We start from the raw sequence: 25,091 nt of genomic DNA on the forward strand, positions 1-25,091 counted from the left end.
TTATTAACACTCGCTTCGTTGCTCTTCGGGTGAAATACGGCAGCTGCCTGTATTGCACTGCTGGTGTTTCCTTCCACACCCAAGGGAGAGGGACTGTGGTGTGGCTGGTTGTATGCCTGTCACCAAAGCGCTTCTCCATGCGATCTACCTGAGATGGTGGTCTCTGGTAAATAAGGCACAATCTGTCTTAGCTGCCCAGGCTAAGAAAAATCTGCCCAGGAGACCGAGAGCAGAATTGCTGTAGGTCCACACACATTACCTATGCTATTCCTATCCTGCCAACCCTGTACATCTCTGCCTTCCTCTGCTGCATTAAAACGTGTGTTTTCTGTTTCTGCCTCTCCAGATGACACTCCACAAAGACCCGGAGAGTGAAGACTTTGGATTCAGTGTGTCGGATGGCCTGTTAGAAAAAGGTGTCTATGTAAATATGGTCCGTCCGGATGGGCCAGCAGATCAGTGTGGCCTCAAGCCATATGACAGAGTGCTTCAGGTAATAAATGCAAAATGCAGTTCTGGAGGCTGGGACGGAGTGAATGAGTGGCTGAGAGGAAGAGAGAAGTGAGACCCATCCATGGCAGCACTAACTTTGATGAAAGGTAATAGTTAGCCAACTAGGTGAGCTCTTAGCCACCAAGCACTGAATGAGACCTGTGTTTTATAATGAGAAATCACTAGGTAGTACCCCCAGGTGGTACCCCTAGGTTACACCAGTTCCAGTACACAGCTTGTCCTGGCACTGGCCTTTTTGATCTTGGGCAGCTCAAAACAACCAAAAAGCTGTGTTGCTTCCTCTCCTCCCCCTCAGTCCTTTTCCTACTACGTGAGAGGGTGATTTTTGGATGAACTAGACTGTGTTGACCACTATGTGTTCCTGCGAAGCCCCGTGTGGAGTCAAGTAGTGTTCATGAAGTTCTGTGCATGCCTTTGACAACTAAAAGTTTTCTAGGAAACACATCCTTCAAGCAAAGTGTTTTTCATGGATTTTTTTTTTTTTTGAAAGATACTTGATCTGAAATAGCTGTTGCAGAAACAGAATAAAAACTCTGGTCAAAAGCGCAGTCTGTAACAAGTGTGACCTGGGCATATCTGCCTACCAGAAGGACAGTAAGAGCGTGGTGAGTTTTGGAGATTGGAGAGGAGCTTTATGTGGATGAAAACCAACTATTTTAGCTTTGGGGCAACTCAAACAGCAACTGAGAAAGTGCAACCCTGATGGAGAAATTGCCACCATTTGGAAATGCAGATATTGTGACCATATTTGGAAACACCCAGAAAGATGTTTAGTTTTACTAATTTTTAGGCGGGGGTTGTTAGCAGGAGGATTAGAGCCAATATATTATGTACATCAGGTAACTGGAGAACTGGCAGCGCTGTGAGGAGCCTTGTTTAAGCTTGTTATGGTCTCTAGCCAGTTGGCTGCTATACAATTATTCCTTCTCGGCTTCAAATAAAAGATGGTGCAAGAATGAACAAGAAGCTAATTAGGCTCTGGGCTGCCTTTCTGTTGAATGTTGGATGTGTCGCTTTTTGCAAGTGCCAAGTGCTCTGGGAGGTGTGCCCAAAATCCTAAACATAGTGGCGTGGAGACTTTCGACACCCTTCTTCCCCATGCTGTGCTGCGCGGCTTACACCTACAAGAAGACGAGGCGATTGCCGTCGCGTTGACGTATGGAGTTGTGAGTGAGGGATTGCAGACCTGCGACAGGCAACTCCCCTCAAGAAGTGCGGAGGTGCGTTGCTGAGGACGCGTCGCAGTGCTGCTGATTATGGGCACGGTGATGTGCCCGAAGGCCAGCAAAACACCTCGTCCCTGCTGTAACAGACCCTCTCGGCTGGATGGATTAGCTGGGGCACGGCATCGCAGGAGTGGCATTTCGGCAGTGGAACTGCCTGGCTGGCATAGAGGAAAGGCAGAGCAAGCTCCTGGCTTGTCTCTTCTTGTCCACGTGTGGTCTAGAAATTGTCCTTAGTTACTGTGCTCTAAGGCGCAGTATTGGGGTCAACTGTGTGGACCAGCTAGGGCAGGGGGACGCTGCTACCATCACAGAGCCCAGCTCCATGAGCATGTATTAATGCTGGGAAAGGGGTTTGGATGGAAGGGTTGCATGGACTCATCCAGCCCTTAACCAGAGAAGAAAGCAACGCTTGGCCCCAGGGGTTATTTTTGCTCCAGAGGTGGGTGGGAAATTCCTTTCTCCCTTCCCTGCTTTCCCCTCCCTGTGCCGTTTGCCAGCCCCCCTCCATCCCGGACCTGTCGCGGCATCAAGCCCAGGTGCTCTGGTAGCTGTAGGCGAGAGGGGTGGGGTGGTTCTTGCAGGTGACCCAGCCTAGAAATGTGCTTGAAGGTCTGCAAGAGACAGCAGTAAAAGTGCTTTCACTGCTGAATCCTGCAGAGAGAATTTGCCTTCTGAGCCCACGTGAAATGCATCCAGACTCCTCTGAAATGAAGGATGTAAATGGGGAGAGAAGAAGCCGAAATTGTTCAGTATAGTCTCAATTTACTGCTGTCTGAGCTGGAAAACGGTTGGCAGAAGCCTCAGGGTCTGAGCGGTATTTGTTTTCTAGGCGCTGAATACCCCATGTCACAAATTTAAGGCCAGTAAAAGCCATGATGGCAAAAATATAATGGAAAATGGCAACCTTTCTCCTACAGGCTTGAACTGGAGAACGGGTGTTGGGCCCTGCAGTGTTTAGTACTTGTAATACTGCCCCAGACACCGGGGGTCAGGGGGTTATCCAGACTTCTTTTACCTTCCTCTGCCATTTTACTGTGTCATTTCTCAGCTAGGCAAGGACATGCTCAGCCCGCTCTGCTCCGCTCCGAACCCGGAATCAGGGACCCCCAAGAGTTGTGTGTTTTCACAGGTGTGGGTTTAGCACCGACCTTGCCTTTTCTGACTAACAAACATGGTCTTTCTGTCGTCCCTCCCCATGGCATGTCCTAAATTCCATCCCGGCAGGTAAACCGCATCCGAACGAGAGACTTTGACTGCTGTCTGGCTGTTCCCCTGATTTCGGAGGCTGGAGATAAGCTGGACCTGGTGATTAGCCGAAACCCCTTGGCACCGGCTGCCAACGCTCCCCCGGAGGGGAACAGAGAGCTGCCGGCGCAGGTGGCCCACGGCGCCGAGGTCAAGGCGAGCGTCCAGACCCTCTGAGCAGCGGGAGTAGAGCAGGCAGTGCCCGGGGCCTCTGCTGAGCCGTTGTGGTATTTGGGGTGTTTTTCCTGTTTTTTGCACTGGTTATTTGTAAACGCTGTGTGTACCATAACCTGCAAGTGGGGAGGTGGGTCTTCAGTGAGCCTGGAGACCGCCAAATATTGCTGGGAAGGTTCGGAGATGGATGCGCATCTCGGGCCGCCGGCAGTGCCGGAGATGGGGCGAGCTGCCGACGGGAGGAAGGAGCATCCACAGCCATCCCCCATGGCAGGGCATCCCCCTGCGCCCCGGCCCTCGGGGTGCGCGGGGTCCTGCGTCCGACATCCTCCTCACCCTGACGGCCTTGGCCATCCTATAAATACACATGGTGCTATTATGTTACTCGTTTGCTCGATTAATCGCATACAGCGAGACTGAAACTCCTTTCCTTTTCTGTTGTGCCCAGCTCCGTCCTTCAGACACTCCTGATAAGTCGATTTCCGCAGCCCCTTGCGCTCCCAGTGCAGGGCTGTGGAGAGCCCTGTTTAAAAGACATTTCAAACTGTGCTTGAGCGTGGGTAGATGCAATTCCTGCTCAAAAAATCGGTGTTTGCAGCTGCCTCCTGCCAGCTCCGTCCGCGCTCCCGGCCAGGCCTGGCTCTCGCCCTGCGGTGGGATGAGGCGCCGCGTCTCGCCATGGATTCCGTGAGCAATGCCGTTGCCTGTGCTGGAGTAGTTACTACAGAGGAGAAGGCTGGACCCAAGGCTAAAGGCCTTGAATACCTGCCCAAATCCCCAGCCACCTTGTGTGTCTGGGCTTTAATGGAGATCTCGCGCTTGCAAACCTGGCCTGGGCCCGCAAGTAAATAGCAGAATAGCGAATCTTCCCAGGGCTGTCCCTGACGTTTTGAGTTAATAAAACCTTGTCGCCTCCCGTCAGGCAGTGGCGTGAGAAGCCCTTCGTTAGATGGAGGTTGTGTCCCCTGTGTCCCGCCCGGGCTGAGCGCTGTGTGTGTGCCCGGGCGGGTTCGGCTGCTCGCCCCCGGCCCCCCGCCTTCGCCTGTCGCTGGCCTTCCCGTGGCTTTGCAAGCATGGCGCCCCGTGTCGCTCCCCTCCCTCCGAGAGCCCCCGGCCCCGCGGGGAAGAGGGGCTGTGGTGTTCGCGTCGGTTTCCTCGTCCGCCTGCCACGTTTCACGTATTAGCACTTTATGATGATGTCCATGTCCCAGTGGTGGCGTGAGCCTGGCATCGCTTTCCCCGGGGGGGCTCGGGCACGGCGGAGACGAGGAGGTGGCTCAGTCGGACACCGCAGCCCCGGCGCCCACCGCCCCGGTTCCTCCATCACCGCCTGCGTGCGGTGATGCGCGTAGGGGGTCGGGTGCGCGTACCGCTCCCGTTTGTCGCTTTGCTGAGCCGGGACTCATCCCCCCACCGTCTGTCCCCGAGCCGCTTTGCGCCTCTGTCGCTCTGCGATAGCGCAGTGTACCAGGGTGTTCCTTCCAGACGCGTGCCCGGCCCCATCCAGCTCTTTTGTCGTTGTAGCCATTTTCTCTTCGAGTATGCAATACCCCACACCATTGCTGCCACAACTAGGTAATGTGCCATAATTGATACTGTGGAGCATCGACAGTGCAGCCGAAAGTGTTTTTATATGCAATATTCTGAGCAGCGGAAGCTCACTGGGGCTTCTCCTAGGGTTTTTAATGAAGACTTTTATTAAAGGCTTTAAAAATAAAAAAAAAAAATTAAAAAAAGAGGGAAGAAAAATTTGGTCCTCGTATCCCTTCCTATGCATTTTGAATGAGATGAAGATGAAATGCATTACTTAAATGTGTATTTTTATCCATATATTAGAGTGTATTCCTTGTAAAGTATTTTTATATGCTAATTTTCTTATGTATCTATGAAAGCACAATATTTAAAAGTACAGCATTTCAAAGAATATTTTAGTCCTGTTTTGGACCTATTTGTAAATCTCTGTATTTAAATGGGATTGCAATGACTTTGACTTCTTTTTTTTTTTTTTTAATTAAATAAAAGCAAATGAAATGCGTTTGATTTGGTTCGTGTCTCTTTCTGCTGGAGGACAATAGTGATGCAACACTCTGCTTCCAGCCCTATTTTAACTTGCCAGAGGACCCCCCAGTTAGGAGACACCTCAAAGGTCAAGGCGGGAGGGCACACAGGGGGTTTTGCTGGGAGGGCCACTGCTTGTAGGGCTACCAGTGTCGGGCTGGGGTTGCCCCTTGCCAGCGTCTGGCAGGGGGAGTGGGGTCGCTTCTCTCCCTGTGGACACGGAGGTGCTTTTGCCGTAGCTCTGTGCAGTAAGAGCTGGAGATGCCCGTGCCCGTGGTTACAGGATCCTTTACAGCTTCGCTTGGCCACACTGGAAATCCTCTTGGGTTAAACCTGGGCTACTGCGTGACCAAACACTGGTTCAGCAAATCACATGGTGGCCGCGCCGTGGCTGTGGCAGCGTTTGCAAAGCTGCGGTTAATCCCTGGGGATGGGTTAGGAAGCTGCTGTAGGATGATGAGGCAGGAGGTGTCCCGTCTGGTGCTCAGCACCCCGCGGCTCTAGTGGGGTTCCCTGGGGAGCTGCACTGTGGTCCCCAAATTATCCCACCTCTGAAACCAGACATCCAAAGAGATGACTGCTGCGAGCCCAGAACGGAGTTCCTTGTCTCCCTACGGTGAGGATTTCTTTCCTTTGCTCCTCCAAAGGGGTTTGGGGCACCCCTACACTCCCAGTGTGGGAGGCACAGCTGGGATGCTCCCTGGATAAGGCCATAGGGAATCTCTGCTCACCAGCAAGGAAAGGGTGAGCTGGGTTTTGCAACCCTTCGTGATCAAGTGGGTAACACAGGAATTTTCGGAGACCGAGCGTGGTATGGAAATGCTCCTGGTTAGGCCTGGGGAATCATTGCCACGTAAACAAGCCTTATCTGCCATCTCTGGCCACCCTCCTGGGGTGCAGACTTCAGAACAAGGCCCTTCACACATTTGGCACCGGGGACTTGCCGAAGCCGCGCGGAGCCAGCCGAGGCGCTGGGGCGACGGCAGGTTGAACGAGCGCCGGAGCAACGTGACCGACAGGGTTTCGGTGCGTACACCAGGGAAAAGGTTAGCACAGTGCTGCTCCCCTGGTATGCGGCGCCTCGGTGGGCAGCGTGTCCTCCCGCTAGTGTCACCTTGCGTCCCGTGGACCTCGGCTGAGGGAGGTGGCTGCTGCCACAGGCCGGTGGTGGCCGCCCATGGCAGGTACACGAAGCCCCATGGCAGCAGCTTGTGGCACGTAGTGGCTTTTAAAATTACATATTTTATTTTAACCTGAGACACGTTGCAGTTGCTGTCTGTGCCGGTATCAGGCTGCTCGGCGCAGGCATTGCACGCTTCACCGATGGGAGGAGAAATCCCTGCCAAAGTCCTCAAATCTTGCCCAGCAAAACAACAAACCAAGCCAAAAAAAACCCAAAAAACCCCAAAACATACAAAAACACCCAAATGAAGCCAGCTGTGGGGCAAATCCTGGGCGTGGGGCGCTGGAGCCTCAGCAGTGATCAGGACCTGATGCACGAATGCTGAGCAGCTTTACATTTCACAAGTGGCAGCCACCCACGTGCAGGTTTTTTTTTTCTTTCTGTGCCTCAACTCAGGACTTAAGGAAAGGCCATCGGTGAGCCTTAAATGTCCCATACACCAGGAAATGTCCCATACACCAGGCAAATAAATGTTTGGGTTTTTGTTTTGGTTTGGTTTGGTTTTCCCATTTGTTTATTTTTCTTCCTATTGGACTTTTCTGGTGTATTTGAACCCCCATGGTAGTGATGCACCGAAGCAAAGACGGCGCAGGCAACAGTGGGCAATGCCCTGGGATGGGCTGAGTTGGGGTGACTCAGGCCAAGGGCAAGAGCTCCCCAGCAGTCACTCGTAAAGCTGCGCTCATCTCCCCGTGCCCCGGCGAAGGGGCCAAGGAAAGCCTGTGTCTGCAAGGAGAAAGAAAAGAAAAAAGAGGGGAAACGGAGGGCACAGCAAAAAAAGAAAAAACAAAAGCCCCCCAAAATAAAAGTCTACTTTCTAATGGCTTTGGAAGGCTCAGCACATGCCCAGCTGACCTTGGTGAAGAGTCAAAATGAGGAAAAAAAAGCACCAGTGAAGTAAGATTAAACCAATGTGGGTTTGCACCCCACTGACCCTTCTTCATGCTCAGCCAAAGTCATCGCTGAAGGAGGAAAAAAAAAAAAACAAAAACCACCAAAACCCCAAAACCCACCAACCACACAGCCCAGCAATCCGACCTGCGGCTGCTGACCCAGGGATGGTTCAGCTCTTGCTGAGCAGCGCTTACGCAGCATCAACGGCTTTGCTGCTGATCACGGCGCCCAACAGCAAAAGGCTGGCGATACACAGGATACTGGGAGGGACACAGCCTGGACTGCTGGCCCCCCAGTGACCAAAGGGACATCCCACAGTTATACGATGGGGGTGCGCCGAAATACAGCCCGGGAGGGTGGAGGTGGGCAGGGGCGGCCCCTGCTCAGGGACTGGCTGGGCATCGGTCTGGGCCTGGTGAGAAATTGTTTTCTTTTACATGACTTTTTTTGGTTTTGTTTTTGTTTTTTTTTTTCCTTTTCCCTCTTTGCTGTGTGGTTTGGTTTTTTTCTTTCTTTCCTCCCTTTTTTTTTTTTTTTTTTTTTTTATATTATTAAATTGTCTGTATCCCAACCCACGAATTTTTGCTCTTTTACCCTTCCGATTCTCTCCCCATCTCACTGGGCGAGGGGGTGAATGGGCGGCTGCAAGGGCCTGAGCTGCCAACCAGGGCGAAACCACGACAGACATGAGGTCGGACAGTGAGCGGGCTCAAGCAGCTCAGCGAGCTGGGCATATGTATAAATGGAATATTTTATAAGGACAAAAAAAACCCAAAACACCAAAGCAACAACCCCAGAATAAATAATAGGTTTAAAGGAAGAACCGAACTACTCAAAGACCACAAAAAAGCATCCAAAAGCATAGCTGGTTTATAAAGGAAAGTTTTATTTTCAGTTATAAGGTGATTACAAACTCATCTAAAAAAGCAAAGATGACTTAAAAATATCCATATACATTTTATTTATCTAAAAAGCAAAACAGAAACTGCAAAATACAAACATTTACCATATACACAAAGGCTAGGGTTTTTAGGATTAAATTACACTCCAGGATATTTTTTTTTTTTCCAAATACAAATATTCCGTTTTTGGAACACACAAAAAATGTTTTAAAATGTTTTAAAAATATTTTTACGGTTCTTTTTTTTAAAAAAAGTTCAGATGACATTTTTAAGGAGGCCGTTGTCGACGCCGCCTCCTTGCTGTATGTGCTACTCATCACGTTACTGTAGTCACAGTTGCTAGGAATTTAAATAATAATAATAAAAAAAAACCACCACTGTTTTTTAGCCAAATACATCAAACAAGATGGACCACCTCTTATACCGTGAAGTCCCTGGCAACGTTATCAGGTAACAATCACAACATTACACTGGAGAAAAAACAACACCCTATTGAACGACGAGCACTTCAGAACAGTACTGGGATGCTGCAATGCTGAGAGGCCATCGCTGGCTTCCAGGACAGGAGCAGATGACAATCAAACTCAATTTGCCCCCTCAGGATTTTTTTTTTTTTTTTTCCAGCCTCTCAGCATGATTTTGCCACTGTTCTCTCTTTTTTTTTTTATTTTTCTTTAGATATTGAGAAAAAAAATTTTTCAAATCTTTTTAACATCTCAACTGCAGAAACAGATAGATTTAGAAAAAAATATGTAGCATGCTAACATGTACTACGCTACAGGACCAAAGCCTTCCCCCACATATGCAGGCACACAAAAGCACACATGTGTAGTTCCTTAGCATAATCAAGTTTCACTTTTTTTTTAAAACTCTATTTTTCCCCATTATTTCTTTCGCTTTTTCAAGTCGGGCCACATTCTCCCTGTGCTGCAAATGGGACCGCGAGCAGCACTGTCCTGCTGCGCGCCTCCGAGCCCAAGCCCCAGGGAGGAAGCTTCCAGAAACTCGCTCCTTTCTAAAAATGTCTTCTATTTGCTTTGCTCCTAGAGCTCGGAGCTGTGTAAAGCTCGCGGCAATTCAATTCTGACACAGTTACTGATTATTTCAAATTAAGACGCCGCAGGGATACAAAAAGGACACGTCTGCGCTACCATTCAACGGTCCAGCAAGGCTGTTGGCACTTTTCCAGTTGCAAGCCCTCTCACTAAAGTTTTCCACCTTCGATGGGGATGGGGGCGATTAGTTTTCTTAAGGCTTTCAATCTGCAAAATTTCAAGCTTGCCTTTTTTTTTTTTTTTTTTTTTTTGGTCAAATGGCGTCCGAAGCTTTTTCTGCTCGTGTAAATTAAAAATCACCATTTCGCAATGACAACTGGAAAGAAACACGCAAAAATGGACCGTTTCTGTTTATTTTTTAATAGAAACAAACAAATTCAGATTTTATTTATTTTTTAAAGCGGAGAGGCATCATCCGTGTACAGGTTTATTTTGGGCTGGCAGAAAGAGCCATGATCCGGTGGAGGGTGCAGGGCCGGACCGGGCAGTTTTTCCAGCTGGGGCCAATGCTGGTTATACACAACTCTTGCTTGATCAAACTTTCTTGTAAACTCAAATTGGCCATTGATACCGACAGAAAATGTTTGTGACCAAAGTGTGGAGCTCGGGGAGCCTTTCTTGCACCGGTTCATGGGGGTTTTTTTGGGCTTCATATGTCACCAAATCAACCGAATACTTTTTTCGTTAAGTTTATCTTTGATTTACAAGAGCTACAAGGGTCTGACCGTTCCTGACCTTGGCTCATGCAAATACACAAATACACAACTACATGTCAATCCCAACCACAAGGCTTTGGATGCTGATTTTGGAGAAAACAAGTCCAAGGCAGCTACCTGAAGCCACACCACACCCAGCCTCCCATACCAGGAGCCATGTGGCGCCTACAAGGAGCCAGGAGAGTTTTCAAGTCCAACCTCAAGGCTTCCTTGGAGGGGCCACAGTCCAGGATTTTGTCATTACTTTCCCTCTTTCACCACCCCCAATTTAGGACTGGCCTTCTCACTCCTCATCCTAAACAGCACCATAGGACTTACATACACGATTTGCAGCCGAGGAATAAAAGCAATGTCCCCACAATATTGTGTGCATGCATACGAGGGTGAAAGAGTTCATCTACTAGTCTATTTAACCACAGGTAGGGTTTTTTTTTTTCCTACTGAAAGTGAGCAACTTCCATTGAATCTCCTGGAAATGATGTCAAGGTCATCTTTCTTCCAAGTGTACTTGAGCTGCTTAACTAACTTGTCCACTCCATTCAATACACAGCTTATTAACATTTTATATACATTATGCCTCCATGAGTGATCCTGCAGTGACCACAAGACGTGGAAGCTCATAATCAGTTACTCAAAAACGTTCAAATCCTTCTCCCACAGATGGAGTTTCGCCACTGATGCAACAAGTGGGAGCTTTGAACCCAAGTGTGACAAGCCCAACCTCACCAAAACTGTAGGTCTCCTTAGCAAATACAAGCAGGCTGGGAGGAGACTTGTACAAGGCCTTTCGAATGGAAATGTCCATGTGTCTTCAGATCTACTCGACTTGTCTAATGCTGAGACAGAGAAGAGGAACCAGGAGTATCTGCAGTCGAGAAAGGAGGATGCGCACAGGACCGAAAACATCTGCAGAAGATGCTACGTTGATGGTGATAGTTGTTGGGGTGGGGGTTTTTTTGTGTTACAGCAACCATAAGGCTGCACCCTTGTTGTTGTTTTTTTTTAAAAATTTTTCCTTTTTTCCTCCTCTCCCCAAGAACAGCAGCGAAAAACAGTTTTGCTGAGCTGTTTCAGCAGACCATTCCTAACTCCCCTCCGCTCCAGGAGCTGCACTGCTGCTGCAGGGTGACCACCAGTGTTCTTCCAGATGGCAAAAAGGCAGCCGCCAGGCTTTTGTATTTTCATTTACAACACAAGAACAAATCCATTGCGGACCTACTATCTCACATTTTAAAAAGGACTTTTCTAAATGTGTGGATCTGTTTGGACCAGACGAAAAGGAAAGCTATGAATGAGAAGGAAAATGAGAACAATAACAACAACAACAACAACAACAATAAAAACCAGTTCTATTTATGAAATCATACTGTTTAAATACTGAAATACAGACTACTGGTAAAGTCCCTTACGATAGATGCCCATTCGGTGAGATCATAACTAGTGACAGGTGAACTGAAAAAGTTTGGAAAATTGAGAAAAACAAGAAACAGGCTGGAGAACCTCGTGGGGTAAATATTCCCCTTTACATTTCTAGTTATCTCTTGATTTCAGTTCAGCTGGAAATAAATACTGCTAAAAATCTGCCGTTTTCAAGCCCAGAAGAACCCATGAATACAAAAGTACATGAAATACGAAAAGGTGGGGGGCGTTTGTCTTGTTTTGTTCTGGTTTTAAAAATCAGAGACCTGGTTCTAAAGATCTCGTGCCAAAACTGCACTAAGTTTCCCCTGGATCCAAACCAGTTCATCTATGACTAGTCATGATATTTTTAATGAGTTCCTCATTTACATAAAACAGGTAAAACAGGTCACAAGCGTTTAAACAATTAAATTAGGAAAAACAAAATCAGTTGTATTTGCAGTCAGGAATAGGTAGAAAACACAGACTTTTTTAAAAGTTACTTTTTAATAAATTTGGCAGAGGATCACGTTGAAACACAAATTTATCACCAAGAAAATTTCAGAAATCTGATAAAAGTGTCAGGAAAAAAACCCCAAACTGTAAAAATGTGAGTGTGCTCATTGGAACTCAAACCCCAGCTAAAACAAGAAGAATTAATTGCACATATTTTTTGGAGGGGAGGGAAGAGGGCAACTGTTTTCCAGAAACAATAATTTCTTAGCTCTTCGCGAGCCCCAGCCCTCCCTCGCAGTCACGCTGAAGAGCCGGCGGGGCCGGAGAAGTTGACAGAGAGAACGCTTCAACGAGGTTGTTGCATATGTGCGAGACACTTTCACTTGGTACATGGAAGCGACTGATTTGAATGGCACAGTTTATATCGAAATGGGGCTGGGTTCTAGTTCTCTAGTAGTTGTACTTCAAAAGGTGTAGTATTAACCCTCTGGTTCCCCGCGCAAAGACGCTCTCCGCAAGGTGGGAGCCGGCTGAACACCCAGCTGACTCGCTGGAGACGTCTCTGATGTAGCCAAACCATTTTTATCCCTAACTAAAGCTTGTCTCAGCTCTAGAGCACGGAAGTGACGTGCAAACTACATCTCAAACGCAGTTGTATGACAATGTATATAATTAAAAAAAAAAAAAAAATATAAACCAAGCATCAGTGTTTCATCTGCACTCACAGAAACCATTAATTCAGGCGACCCCCCCCCCCCCAACCTGCTACTCCCTCTTCACCCAGGCAAGCGCGCCTGCTTACTGCAGACACTAACTGTAACTCAAAAATGAGGGTCCAAGCTGAAGCCTGCCAAGAGAGTTATCGTTGATTACATTTCCTTGCCTCTTATGGTTAAAGGCTATTAAAAAAAAATAATCAGCTGTATGCACGTTTCTTTGTTTTAGGCACATTTGATGACACCCACTGGCTCACAGAATTCCTCCAGTGACCTTCGGATGGCCGTTGCCACTGGCCCAGCAGGTGTCATTAAATGTTTGCCATCTCTGGCTGTGGAAAAGTTTCATTTATAACTCTCGTAATACAGCAACCAGAAAAAGAAAACAAAAGCAATTCTGCTGTGGCTGGTTTTGTTGCTGCAACTCAGCTATCTGATGTCAAAAATACGTATAAATTCAAACTAGAAAGATTTAGAAAGCTATAGATGCAGCCACTTTTTCCTTTTTTTTTTTTTTTTTTAAAAATTATTTTGGTCCATCTCTTAGTTTTAAATCACCCCTTTTCTGTTACAGGAAAACCAACAAGCTAATCAACAAGTGTTTGTGCTGCCGCGGCCAGTTAACCCATGGGACAAGAAAAAATAAAATAAAGCTACTGTGTAGGAATGTTAAGAACTGGATATGTTCCTGTTCAAATGACAAACTCTGCCCTGACAGACTAAGCTGACAGCAGAATAAGCAGATACAAACTCTGCTTTTATCAAGCATTTCCTCTAAATTCCTTTGAATAGCCTAACTGTGGTATCACAAGAAGAAAAAACCCTCTCCCTCTAACACAATGCCCAAAAGAAAAGGCTGAGTTTCGCCAGAGAACCTGTTCCCAGCACAACCTGCTCAAGTTGTTTTCTACGAGAAAAAAAAAAAAAAAAAAAAAAAAAAAAAAAAAAAAGGCTTTTGCCCATGTTGTCAACAGTCTTCAGGGAGCGATTCCCCATGGAAACACCCACCCGGCCCCCACGAAGCGGAACGCCATTGCTTACACTCCTTGTAGTGGTTTCTCTTCGCTCCCCAGTCTAACCTGGAACGGTACGCAATTCCTTCCGACCAAACACCAAACATTTCAGTGTTACGTGTTCCCTTTGTCTCAACTTAAAATTCCAAAAGCCCTGTTTCTTCAGCAGATAGGATTCATGAGCCTCATAAATATGTCTGCTACCCTCTACTTCCCCTAAAAAAAAATATAAAAATTGTGGTTTAACACAACGATGGGCAAGGAGACCGGGGGCCTGAGGTCCACTGCTGCGATTTAGTAACACGGGACAGGGGAAGTAATCCTTTCGTCTGTTCCCCCAACAGTAACCAACCCCCCCACACCCCCCCAAATAAATAAGTAAAGCAAATCCTGTTTATCGAACTTGTCAAAGCATTTTTGAGATACACGGATGAAAAGCACCTGTTTGCTGAGTGATATTATTATCTTCGTTACTATTATTATTAACAAGGTGACTGTTATAACCACCAGCTACCTCAGGTGTAGGTGAGCGGTTTTGTTCCTCCTGTCGGGGATGACCCGGTTTGTGTTCACCTTTGGATGGTCAGAGTCCACAAGGGATTCTTTTATTTTTCTGCCCGAAAGCAAAGTCCAATGATCAGCAGGCAAACAAATGAGCAAGCCCAAGTCGCCAGCCCCAAGAGCTGTGGGCAGCTGCTGCTCTTCCCCTCTCAGCCCCTGGGCGCCCGGCCCCGCTGCCCCAGGGACGGGCTGCCTCTCCCCGTTTGCAGAATTCAAGCTTACACCAGTGCCACCACGCTAAAATATGCTTTGCTGGAAAACTCAGGAGCAGGTACTCAACCTCCCCGCTCACGGACAAACAGTAGGCATTTCACGTAAATTAAAAAAAAAAACAGAATCCAAAAAACTAAAAAAAAAAAAAAAAAGAAAAAAAGAAAAAAAGGAAAAAAAAAAAAGTGAACCATGCCAAATCCTGCAAACGCCTTCCTAAAGTCCTCCTCTCCTCTGTGTGACAGGGTCCCAGCGCCGTGCTCGGGAGGGACGGCCGCAAGGCTTTTCACACCCAACCTCTCTGCCTCCCTCGCAAACTCTCTGCTCCAGCTGCCCGGCTGTATCTTTATTCAGGGGCTGTGCTAAACATAACTGTACCCTTTCCCTAATGTGACCCTGAAGCCTGTCGTTTACCACAATCGAACCAGAGGGTGGAAATACTACACCTTTGAAAATTCTCTTGAAACAGCGTCTTTTTTTTTTTTTTTTTAATCATCTCTCTCAACAGAGCTCCTTTTGTGTGTTCTGTAGGTCACCCTGCTCCCAACCATACCAGCACCTAAAATTGCTTTCTGAGACTTGAATATATTGCTGGCAAGACAATCAATTCAAGTGGTAAGGTGTATAATATTTAGAGATAAAGATATATATATTTAAAAAAACCCAATAATAGTAAATTCCTGTAATATGTCTAGTCTGATATGAAAGCTCTCCCTCTACAGAGAGACATCTGCTGTGATTACCTTACAAAATATTAAAAAAAAAACACACACAAAAAATAACTTTCTCTGTGAGAAATAAAAATAAATCCTAGTGCAAATATAAAGCTCTGTAAACCTGGTCCTATGAGAATCTATGGTTAGTAAACGGCAGTTAAAGCAGGTTTATCCTCTCACAGAGAGAGCTCACATCATGGTTTCCACAATGATATGAGTTGGCTTGATCAATCCGCCATTCGAAGTTCCATTGGGGCAGAAGGGGGTGCCGCTCTCCGTTTCTTTGGACCACCGATTCACTTCCTTAGGGGCAGCCACCGCTTTTATCCTCTGGAAGAAAGAAGAAAAGCAAAGGTGAGAAGACCAAGCGGCCCCTGCATCGCCATGTGCAGGATGGAGGACGTGGCAACCCCAACGTGGGGATGGTGGCCGTCAAAGACAAGCGTGTGCCACGTGGCTCTGCAAGGACACGGGGACCCGGGCTGAGGAGCACTGTGTTCAACTTTTGCTCAGCTGCAGAGCCCAACTTGACGCAAGCAAGTCAGACATGAGAGGGCATTCACGGCATTATCCAGCATCCTGCACGCTGGGCTGTCAGCGCTGCAGCTGCTGCTCAAATTATGTGCATTCTCCTGCCTCATTTAGAAACAACTCTGCCTTTCAGCCCAGCCGTTCATTGCCAAGTGGCAACTTCTCTCCTACGTTTCAGTTCACAAAGGAAGAACTAAATGGCATCTGACCAGTGTTTACTCTCTTTCCTTTCCTAACATGGTCTTTGAGGAGTGTTTTGGCTACTTTTAGACTTGTCTCTCAATAGATGGTGACAATGAGGCAGGAAAATAAACACTCATGAAAATGCTCTGGCCACGGCTGAAAAAGACCATTAACACTTGGAGGAAAACAAATGCAAGCGTTTGTGCTCTGGGAAATGTTCTTTTTTTTATTCTATTCTCTCTTTTTTCCTAACCCGAAGTGTCCCACTTTCTCCTCCAAGAATACCCAGGCTGCATTTAAGACCGTCTCATTAGGCAAAAACAAAACTAATCTGAAACCTTAGAAGAGAATTGCTAAGTTTCATGCTTGCCCAGTCTCTGAAAACTTTCCACTGGAAGAAAAACAAACCAGGGGAGCCTGCGCTGAAGTGCAAAGGGCAAGAGGTTGCCTGTAAATCCAAACCCAAGTGAATCCGCACTGTCAAGTCTGAATCCGACCCAAAGCTTTCCAAAGATGCAGTGTTTTGATTTGATTCCTTAGGAATAGAAAAAAAAAATTAAAAAGCTAAAAAGCGAAGCCCACTTGTAGGAGGGTTTGACTTTTTTAGAGTCTCTCAGAGTGAGCGCCAGGGCCTAGAGCCACACAATCCACAGGTGGATCTGAATTTCCCTGAAATTCAACAAGCTCTTAGACAGCTGGGTTTGACCCAGATATCTCTCTCTCTCTCTTTCTTGTTTTCTCAGTGATTTGTAGGATGGTGCTTCCTTGTCTCTGTGGGCTGGAGAAGAGAGCTCTGGCACTCGGAAGCACTCCAGTCCTTGAGCGCTTGTCTGCACGTGGAGGCAACGATTTGCCAAGCTGGAAATGGCACTAGTGGGAGGCAAATAAAACCACCTGGTGTTTGTCTGAGGACAGAAGGCTTCGTGTTCGTTCTCCTTCTACTGTTTGTCCAAAGGACAGGTGATCTTTAACAGTCTTATTTGCATTTGCTGCAGGAGAGGCACCCAACTTTGCCCTACCTGGACAAGGCGGCAGTTTTCCAAGCACTGTGCTTATTTTGTATAAAACACAGCAAGTTAAAGCTCCCTTTCTCCTCTAGACAGACAACCGGTTGTTCTTACCTCAATGAGCGACCCATCTGACTGTATGATGCGGATGACCATCACCATAGGGATGCAGATCATGGAGGAAAGGGCAAGAACCCAGCCCAGGCCGATTGCCCAGTCTGGGTATGTGTAGACCTTGTTGTAGGTCAGTGGTTTGTACTTGGCCAAAGAAAAGATAAAGCACCCCTGCAGATGAGAAAAGAAAACAAAGTGAGGCTCAAATATGCTGAAAGCAGTATAGCTCTGGTTCTACCACTGGCCCTAAGGAAGACAGGCAGTGAAAGGCAGAGCTGGTGGAAACCATATGTATTTTAAACCAACTGGGGGAATCGTTCCTCCATTTAAACCATTGAAAGAGCAGGTAAACTCTTGCTTGACAACAGAATGTTAAGCGATGGCGCTGAAGAGCTGCGGTACGCTGCCTGTTCTTTTTCAGGGCTCAAATATTTGCTGTACTTTGCAAAGAGTGTACCGGGATGTTCTTCCCAGCCCATGAAGTACTTCAAGCTGAGTGCCTGCCTCAGACTGCTCAAGTCTTTTTGTTAAAACGGCCTGGTAGTCCTATCGCTTAAAGTAGGGCCTGCTCTTTGGAGAAGGATTTTTCTGTCATGAATGCAATATTTTGTGAACCCTAAGAAAAATCCACTTAAATGTAGCCAACTGCAATTTGCACAGCAGAGAGCTGTCACATTAACAGCTAACATCTGAGAAGACGATGTCTTTGAGGGGTACGTTCAAGCCTCCGGCATCTCTTTGCAAATTGGTCTCTAAGAGTAAGAGGCGGCTCAGAGCTGCCACGTGGAAGCCTTGGAAGAGCGCGGGTCAGTACTCACCACGCAAAGAACTGGTGTGATCACAATCCAGCTCCATTTCATCCAGGGACCAGGTCTGTATCCAATCATATCCTCAATGGCATCATAAATATTATCAGCGCCTGTAACGGATAGCGAGCGCATTCATCAGAATCGAGCATATAAAAGCCATGTAAGGACTGTAGGATTACAGCTGCTTTCCTAGCCCCCAAGGCGTATTTGAAGAGAAGATGAGGGTGTCACATGAATTGTTCGAATGCTTCCCACGGCTGTGAAGTTCAAGACAATTTTCTCCTTGAGAAGCTCAAAGGTTGGGGGACTCCCTCATCCTACAACAGCCCTCATTACTGGGATGCAGGAGCGCGGTGCTAATTCCTCCTGCCCCCACCACGCACCCGCTCCTCTCCCCAGCCTGTCATTGAACTCGCCATGGGAAGGACACAACAGCAAACGGTACACCCTGCTTCTACAGAAATCTGACTGCTGCAAAATGAAGGCTTTGTTTGGTTTGCTTTCCTAAGGAGATGGGGTACGTGAAGAATCAGGGAAACGACCAGTCCTGAGCAGCAGACATCTTCTGATTATTCCTCAGCTGCCATCTCAGGCAGCTACAGAGGCTGCTGTCAGACCTGGGTTACTCAACGTTGCCTAAAAATAATGGGCCAGAATACACTTTTCTTTTTGTATTTCCTATGTGCTTGGCTTGCCCCTTGCAGACATTGCAGCTTTGAAAGGAAATCCTCTGAGAGACAAACGGAAATTTTCACGGCTGGCCAAACTTTCAACTCTCATCTCTAAACTTAAAACATGTAAATGCTTAATTGTGCCTTTGTTAATGAGCACTGGAGAAATACTCATTTTTGTGTGGAAAAACACTGGAGGTTGGCTTCATCCCAGATGCAAATCTGTCTCCAAGAGGTCAGTGCAAATTTATATTAATGGCATGCGCCCGCTGCTGGGAAGAAGATTCTGGAGTGGCCGATGATTAAATGTTTGGCTAGCAGAATTGTCACTGACTCATCAAAAGGTATCAGATGAAAGGACTCTCACGTACCATAAACCCAGGCTACAGCAATACATTCAAAGAATGCAACCCACAAAAGGCATACACCACTAGCTGCATAGTAGTCAAAGAGTTGAAAAACATACATGCCACCCTGTAAAAGAGAGAGACACAACGGATTAGGATCCAACAGGAAAAAAACCCCGAATACTTGAGGCCCAGCTCCCAGTAACATTTACTGACATACCGTCACGATTGCTGTCTAACAAGAAGAAATATCACGCAAGTAGGTAAGGTAAATATTTGGCATTACCTTCCCCAGGGAATATGCATGTTTACTACAGGAAGCATTCCAAACAAGACGACGATTAAACAAAATTAAGCCACTTAGGATAATCTACTGAGACACTTAAATCTTTCCTTCTTAAAAGTATTTTAGGATGAGCATTTATAGAAAGAAATGATGTAAAGAAATAATTGGTTGCCTCCTAACATTAACACCTCCAAAATACTAAAAATGGAAGTCAGTTCATCAGGAGGGTCTGCATTTATGAATTCCGTGGAAGAACGTTTTTCATGAGAATACTACATACATTGTTAGGCTTTTTGCTCTCACCCCATTGAACTGCATATACCTGCACTTTTACTTGAAAAACTGTGTTTTTCACCTCTATTACAGGTGCTATTTTAATTCCTGCAATTGTGCTCTTCCAGTTGTTTTTAAAACGTGGTTTGGATTTTATTTTGGAGATAAATATCACAGCAGTGCAGCCACTGGAACATATTCCCGTCTTGTTTATACTAGAACAAATCTAGGGGTATTTAATTGATTCAAATCTATGCAACTAAGATAAAAATCTCTTTCCCTGAATGCACTGGATGGATTCTTAATCTGCCCTGCTGAAGGTTCCCAATGTGTTTCATCATTTAGAGCCAGATGTTAATATTCATAGTCATGTTGATTAGTACCTGACATCAGATTGAATTTAATGAGATTTCATTTCTCTGTTCCTCTGACTGAAAAGGGGGGAAATATGTCGCTCCCTTTCAAAATGCTTTCAGATCTAGGGATGAAAGATGCTCTGTAGATCTAAAGAGCGACACTCCTCTGAGTGGCTACTTCCATGCAGTCTCATTCATAGCTAAAATTGGCCTAAAAATCGGTGAAAAAAAATTTTCCAGCACTGGTGCTACTTACCTCAGTCACCATAGTTAGTCCCAGAAGATAGCTAAGGAAACATACTATAGCGATGAAGATTTCCCGTCGGTAACCCTTCCTTAGGAAGGATGGGTGCAGATCAACTAATGACGTGATCTGTCCTTCAACTTCAACAAACTAAAGGGGAAAAACAACAAAGAAACGTGACTTGAAAATTACCCGCCATGCGTTTTATCCAGGCTCACACTTGAACAAAGGCTCCGCAGCAACACCCTAACCGTACTCTGTGGCAAAACGCTGCTCTGAATAAATAAATCGGAAGCTGTTCCGTTGTAACCCCGAGGTTGAAGCGTGGGGGGAGTTTTCAGGTCGGAACAAGCTCTCAGAACTGCCGTTCGTTTCCTAGCAGCCTTATGAACTCCAAAGAGGCTCTGTAAATGCAAGCCGCAAGGGTAAAGGAACATAGGCTGATGACAGGAAGGTACTTATGTGGCTTTTATATTGTAGCTGTTCCAGGTGAATACAAGATGTATGCTAGAAAAGAGGCAGAGAGCAAACACTCAAAAAAGCCCAAGCTAAAAGAGTACCTCCCAGCCTTTTTTTTGATGTGCCAGAAAACCTCACACCTAACAGACTAATTCCAGAATTGGATATAATTCTACTCTTGGGTTTGCTAGTGAAAATCCAGCCAAGGGAAAGCAGACTTTGATGTGAAATAGCAGCACTTCTTGACTGAACTTGTCTTTTCCGACCCTGTGAGCAGAGTACCTCTGTGTGAGGCTCTAGGGTGCTTCTGCAGCAATAACGGAGCCATTCATACAGTCCTTATACAAAGACTTGGTAAACTATTTGCACTTGTAAACCACAAACGAAGATCTGAATAGAATGAGCTAAAAATATTACTTTATCTAGTTTCATGGTAACTGTATTTGTACTTACTTGCCATTAGAAGAACTACATGTAAGATGTGTAACTTGAGTTAACCAAATAACCCAAACTGGATTTGAGTAAAAGTTTAAAGTTAATTGACAACCAGATGCGTTTCACCCACGGAGAAATGTGACTGCTGAACTCCCCCGACAAACCCAAAGAAGGGATCATTCAGCTGATCTGCACTGTCAGCCCGGCAAGGTACAAAAGCACCAAGTTCACTGAAGACATGAGGATACCATGGGGAACGAAGGCTGCCTCCGTAGAAATGATCTTCGCTTTAATGGATACATTGTCTTACAACCAACGGTTTATCGCAGGGAGTCTATCAAATAGCATCATTTCAAGAAAAGCTACCTTTTCCTACCCAGCACCTATATTGCTCTTACAGTGCCCAGAAGTGCCCCGTAACAACTCTATCCTCTCGGACCATAAGCAGATGCTCCATTTTGGAAACGCAGCCCCTCCTGCAAACACTCCACCAGATTTTGTTGCCTCCTGTTTGACTTCTGTAAAACTGGTTTTCTTTTTAAATGCAACCCTTTCCTTTGGGCTGATTTGATCTTAAACTGCTCCGGCATTCCAGAAACCTGCTTGACTGCACTCCAAAAAACCAGAGGGGTGGAGGAGAAAAATTAAGCGCTCCAATTAGTTTTAATCATTCTACGCAGTGAGGAGCTTTTTAAAATTACTAGACAGCTTCCAATTTGCATAAGCACAGGGTTGTTGAACCATGGCATCGGGCACTTTCGCATTTACTTTGGAACGATTGAAAGTTGCTCACTAGAGTTCAAAGATTAAGCTGTCAAGAGGAATTTAGGGTAAATGCAATATCAAAAATGTAAGAGATTAAGTACACAACAACTGGCTAAAACGTCCATTTACGGATCCCTCTTCGTACAAGAGAGCATTTAGGCCAAATGAACATTTCATCCTTACCAACGGGGTTTTTATAATGTTAGTGACTTTTCATTTGAGTGCAGAAAGCTGCCTGTTGCCCTGAAAACTTCAGCAATTTTGAATGTGTAGTTACTGCATAATCCCTCATCACCCACATTTCCTTCTAAGTGGACTATCTAGAAATGATTTACAGGTTCTTTTGGGGTATTTCGTCCAACATTCCTATAAGCAACCACTGGGAAAAGTAACCTAACTTCTTGGACTGAACTTTTTGATTTTTTATCGCTAATTAATAGCAGCTTGTGCTATATAATTAGTACAGCTGGAACCCGAGATGCTTTCTGGCCCTTTCGGAGGTCCTAAATGTGTGCTGGTGACGTGGAAGTCAGCAGGATCCCACACTGCTCAGCAGCTCTGAGCCCAAGGACACCGAGAAAGGCTGTGGCTTTGTCCTCGGGCTGTTCACGAAGCCACCCCGGCTACACCGTACAAAACATTTCGTACTTTTTGTGCCTCATGATGGCTTCGCTTTTCTTTTTTGGCACTTAGCGACTATCAGTGCCTGTATATTCCTGGTAGTATTAATTCTTACTACTGTTTTAATTATGGTGTATGCACACTGCAGGTGATCCCAATAGCACAAAGTACTCTGTGGAACAGATTGCTGCAGTCTTTTCTGTTTTAAAATGATTAAGTTCTTCTCCAAAATAGGAAAATACTGCACCACAAACAAAATGGTGGTATTTCCCCGCCAGACTCAGACTGATATTTAAGTTAGGGAGAACTGCCCTGCTCTTGTGGACTCCATTAACTCCTGATGACAAAGACTTATCGAGCGACATCATACTATGAAGTGACAGTCATAGATTCATCAAATGCAGCCCCTGCACTAAAAAGCAAGCCAGATGAATTCCTCTTAAGCAGCATTAGAGGTATTCCCTTCTTAACTCATGCCTGTAAAACCAGCTTTTCTCAGCAGCGCTGAGACAGTAAGCAATGTATCTCTTACCCACGGTACTAACCTGGCTATCCAGTCCAAGCAACAGAAGCATAATAAAAAAAAGGATTGCCCAGAAGGTGGGCAGCGGCATCATGGACACAGCTTTTGGGTAGGCGATGAAGGCCAGGCCTGGACCTAGAGAAAGAGAAAATAGGAAAGGGGGAAGGGAAGGGAAGAGAAATAGTAAGTACCAGCTCTTTGGTAAAGGTAGCCACACTCAAATGCAGGAATGCCTGGTTCCGTTCAGATAAATCCAAACGCGGCTGGAAATACCAGAAGTGAAACAGTTTGGCTCTTTTATCTGAAATCGAAGCACGCATGACTACAGCAGAAATCACAGGCAAACCCCTGAGGCCATTGCTAACAGATCACCAGTTTTAACATCTGTCTCAAACATGCCAATAATGGACGTGGTCCTACACCTGCCCCGCTCGGACACAGGACAGTACTGGGGCCAGGGGGAGAGGGGTGACCCAGGAGAATGGCAGAATCCCACTGCTAGCCCACATGGTCACGATGAAGATGAGGATGATGAAACTCTTTTGCATGCAGGGAAGGGACGCTGCTCCTAACACTCCCCAGTATCTTTGCTAATGCAACCACTGCCTCCCTCTGTATGCAACCTCCAAACCCAGCATGGCTTTTCTAGAGCGGGGTTTGCACTCTAGGAGTCTGCTCCTTCACTTCCGCAAAGCCTCACCGCTGCACTGAAGTGATCAGGCTACTCCTAGTTGTATCAGCTGTGGTCCCTTAAAAAAAAAAAAAAAAAAAAAGCCTCCTGCTGTTAGGAATTGCTGGTGTGTAAAATCACTCTGTGTAAAATCGCTTCCCCATGCTGTCACATCATCTACCCCTATTTGGCCAGCCTAGGCAGACCTGCCACGGTGACACTGACTATGACCAACATCAGCCCCAAGCGCAGGACAGATTGCGACAGTCCGGGAGCACCAGCGGGGCTGGGACTAAGTGCCCGGCTTCTCTGCTCTGGAAAGCAAAGCCTTGTGTGCGAGGGCTCGTCCCTAGATTGGGTCTCGTCTGCGCCGTGGACCAGATGGCATCTCACTCATACCCACACACCGAGCATACGCGCAGTGCTCTCGCACACTGATCTCCAAAGGCGCTCTCACCTGGAGCCAGGCGCTACTAGCTATCGCTTATGAGAGCTTTTGTGGAGAGAGAAAGAGCCCTCTCCAAGTGGGAGACAGGAACACTGGCAACCCAGCACTTACGGCAGGCTCTCAAAGTGGCTGGAGAAATTTGGTGAAGCCGACAAAAAACTCAGAGGGCAGATTTAAATTCAGCTTAAAACCAGGAATGCCTGGCTCATCTGCTTGTTTGTTTTAGGGAGCCTTGAAGACCGGCATTTTCCAGGATTTTGAAGTGGTTTGAAGTAACTTTCAACGGGAAAAGGAATTTTTTAAAACTGCTGCAGTGCGGGGACAGAAATCTTATCTCTGATCTGTACAGAAAAATCTCTAATGCTGCTCTTCCTACCTCCCACTTTTCCTTTCCAACAAGAAAGATGGAAAAAGAAGCAAGAGAGAGGTAAAAAAAAAAAGACTTTTTTTCAAACTAAGGAAAACTTTAAGTCACTGAAAATACTTGAACAGAAATAAATACAAATTAGCCAACAATCGAGCAACTAATTTTATTTAAATGAAACACAACTAAGATTTTATACGACAGAAGATACCAAAAAATTGGTGAATGTCTCAAATTTGGGGGGGGCTTTGCTTTTTTTCCCCCTGATTCAGTGGATACAGTAGATCCTCCCTGAGGGAGAACTGCTCCCAGATGGCATTTGCAGCTGATCTGTGCAATTGATGAGACAGATGTAAAACTGCTCTGCTCAAAACTTGCTGCAATTCTGTATGCTTTGGCCAGTGAGACTGTCCTTGCACTGTGGCACCGTCTAATACCGAGTGCCCTAAGCCCTGTGCTAGCTTTGATTTTCCTTTGAAACTAAGTGTTGAAATATAAAGAGAAAAGTCCATGTGAAAGAAAATGTTCTTGGCATCCCCTCGACTGAATATAAATAATCTAAAATGGTATTTAATTTGAAACTCTGTTGCTCTGAAGGGTGTTTTGCAAAAGTGAAGCACTTGTGGCTGCTATTAAGAGCTAATTAGGACTGCCACAATAATCCCAGCCCACTCGCTGGCCGCTTGCCGGCGCAGTGCCGCGGCTCGGCTGGAGACGCGCTCCAGGAGCAGAGCGCTGCGGAGGCAGAGACCAGGCAGGCATCAGGGAGACCAAGGCACTATAGTCAGGCCTGCTTAATCTGCATTTGTTTGCAATTAGATTGAGAAAAAAAAAAAAAGAAAAAAAAAAAAGGCACCTCTTGTGCTGTTTTAACACTGCTACAAATTGCACAGGCGGTAACGTGTTTCTTCCAGCCAGAAACGCAGCACAGATTAGACAGGACTCACTA

The 25,091-nt window shown here is 46.2% G+C and overlaps 2 protein-coding genes across 20 annotated transcripts in view; one reads left to right on the forward strand and one right to left on the reverse strand.

The window, feature by feature from the left end:
- Positions 1-5,127, forward strand: part of GRIP2 (glutamate receptor interacting protein 2) — a 307,293-nt gene extending 302,166 nt beyond the window's left edge. For 6 of the 7 annotated variants that reach the window (XM_063347812.1, XM_063347809.1, XM_063347810.1 and 3 more), the window contains exons 23-24: positions 347-493; positions 2,964-5,126. In XM_063347812.1, coding sequence (XP_063203882.1) covers positions 347-493; positions 2,964-3,161 — 345 coding nt within the window. In that variant the 3' untranslated portion in view covers positions 3,162-5,126. Of the gene's footprint in view, positions 1-346; positions 494-2,963 lie in introns of all 7 variants that reach the window. The other variant, XR_010072734.1, reaches the window with a different exon arrangement.
- A 3,031-nt stretch (positions 5,128-8,158) lies between these two features.
- SLC6A6 (solute carrier family 6 member 6) overlaps positions 8,159-25,091 on the reverse strand; it is a 118,206-nt gene continuing 101,273 nt past the window's right edge. For all 13 annotated transcript variants that reach the window (XM_063348202.1, XM_063348203.1, XM_063348206.1 and 10 more), the window contains 6 exons: positions 22,683-22,795; positions 19,870-20,007; positions 18,723-18,825; positions 17,690-17,790; positions 16,872-17,042; positions 8,159-15,366 (listed from right to left, as the gene is read on the reverse strand). In XM_063348202.1, coding sequence (XP_063204272.1) covers positions 15,226-15,366; positions 16,872-17,042; positions 17,690-17,790; positions 18,723-18,825; positions 19,870-20,007; positions 22,683-22,795 — 767 coding nt within the window. In that variant the 3' untranslated portion in view covers positions 8,159-15,225. The remainder of the gene's footprint in view (positions 15,367-16,871; positions 17,043-17,689; positions 17,791-18,722; positions 18,826-19,869; positions 20,008-22,682; positions 22,796-25,091) is intronic.

The sequence above is a fragment of the Chroicocephalus ridibundus genome, chromosome 10 (assembly GCF_963924245.1).
Source record: "Chroicocephalus ridibundus chromosome 10, bChrRid1.1, whole genome shotgun sequence".
Classification (NCBI taxonomy): Eukaryota; Metazoa; Chordata; class Aves; order Charadriiformes; family Laridae; genus Chroicocephalus; species Chroicocephalus ridibundus.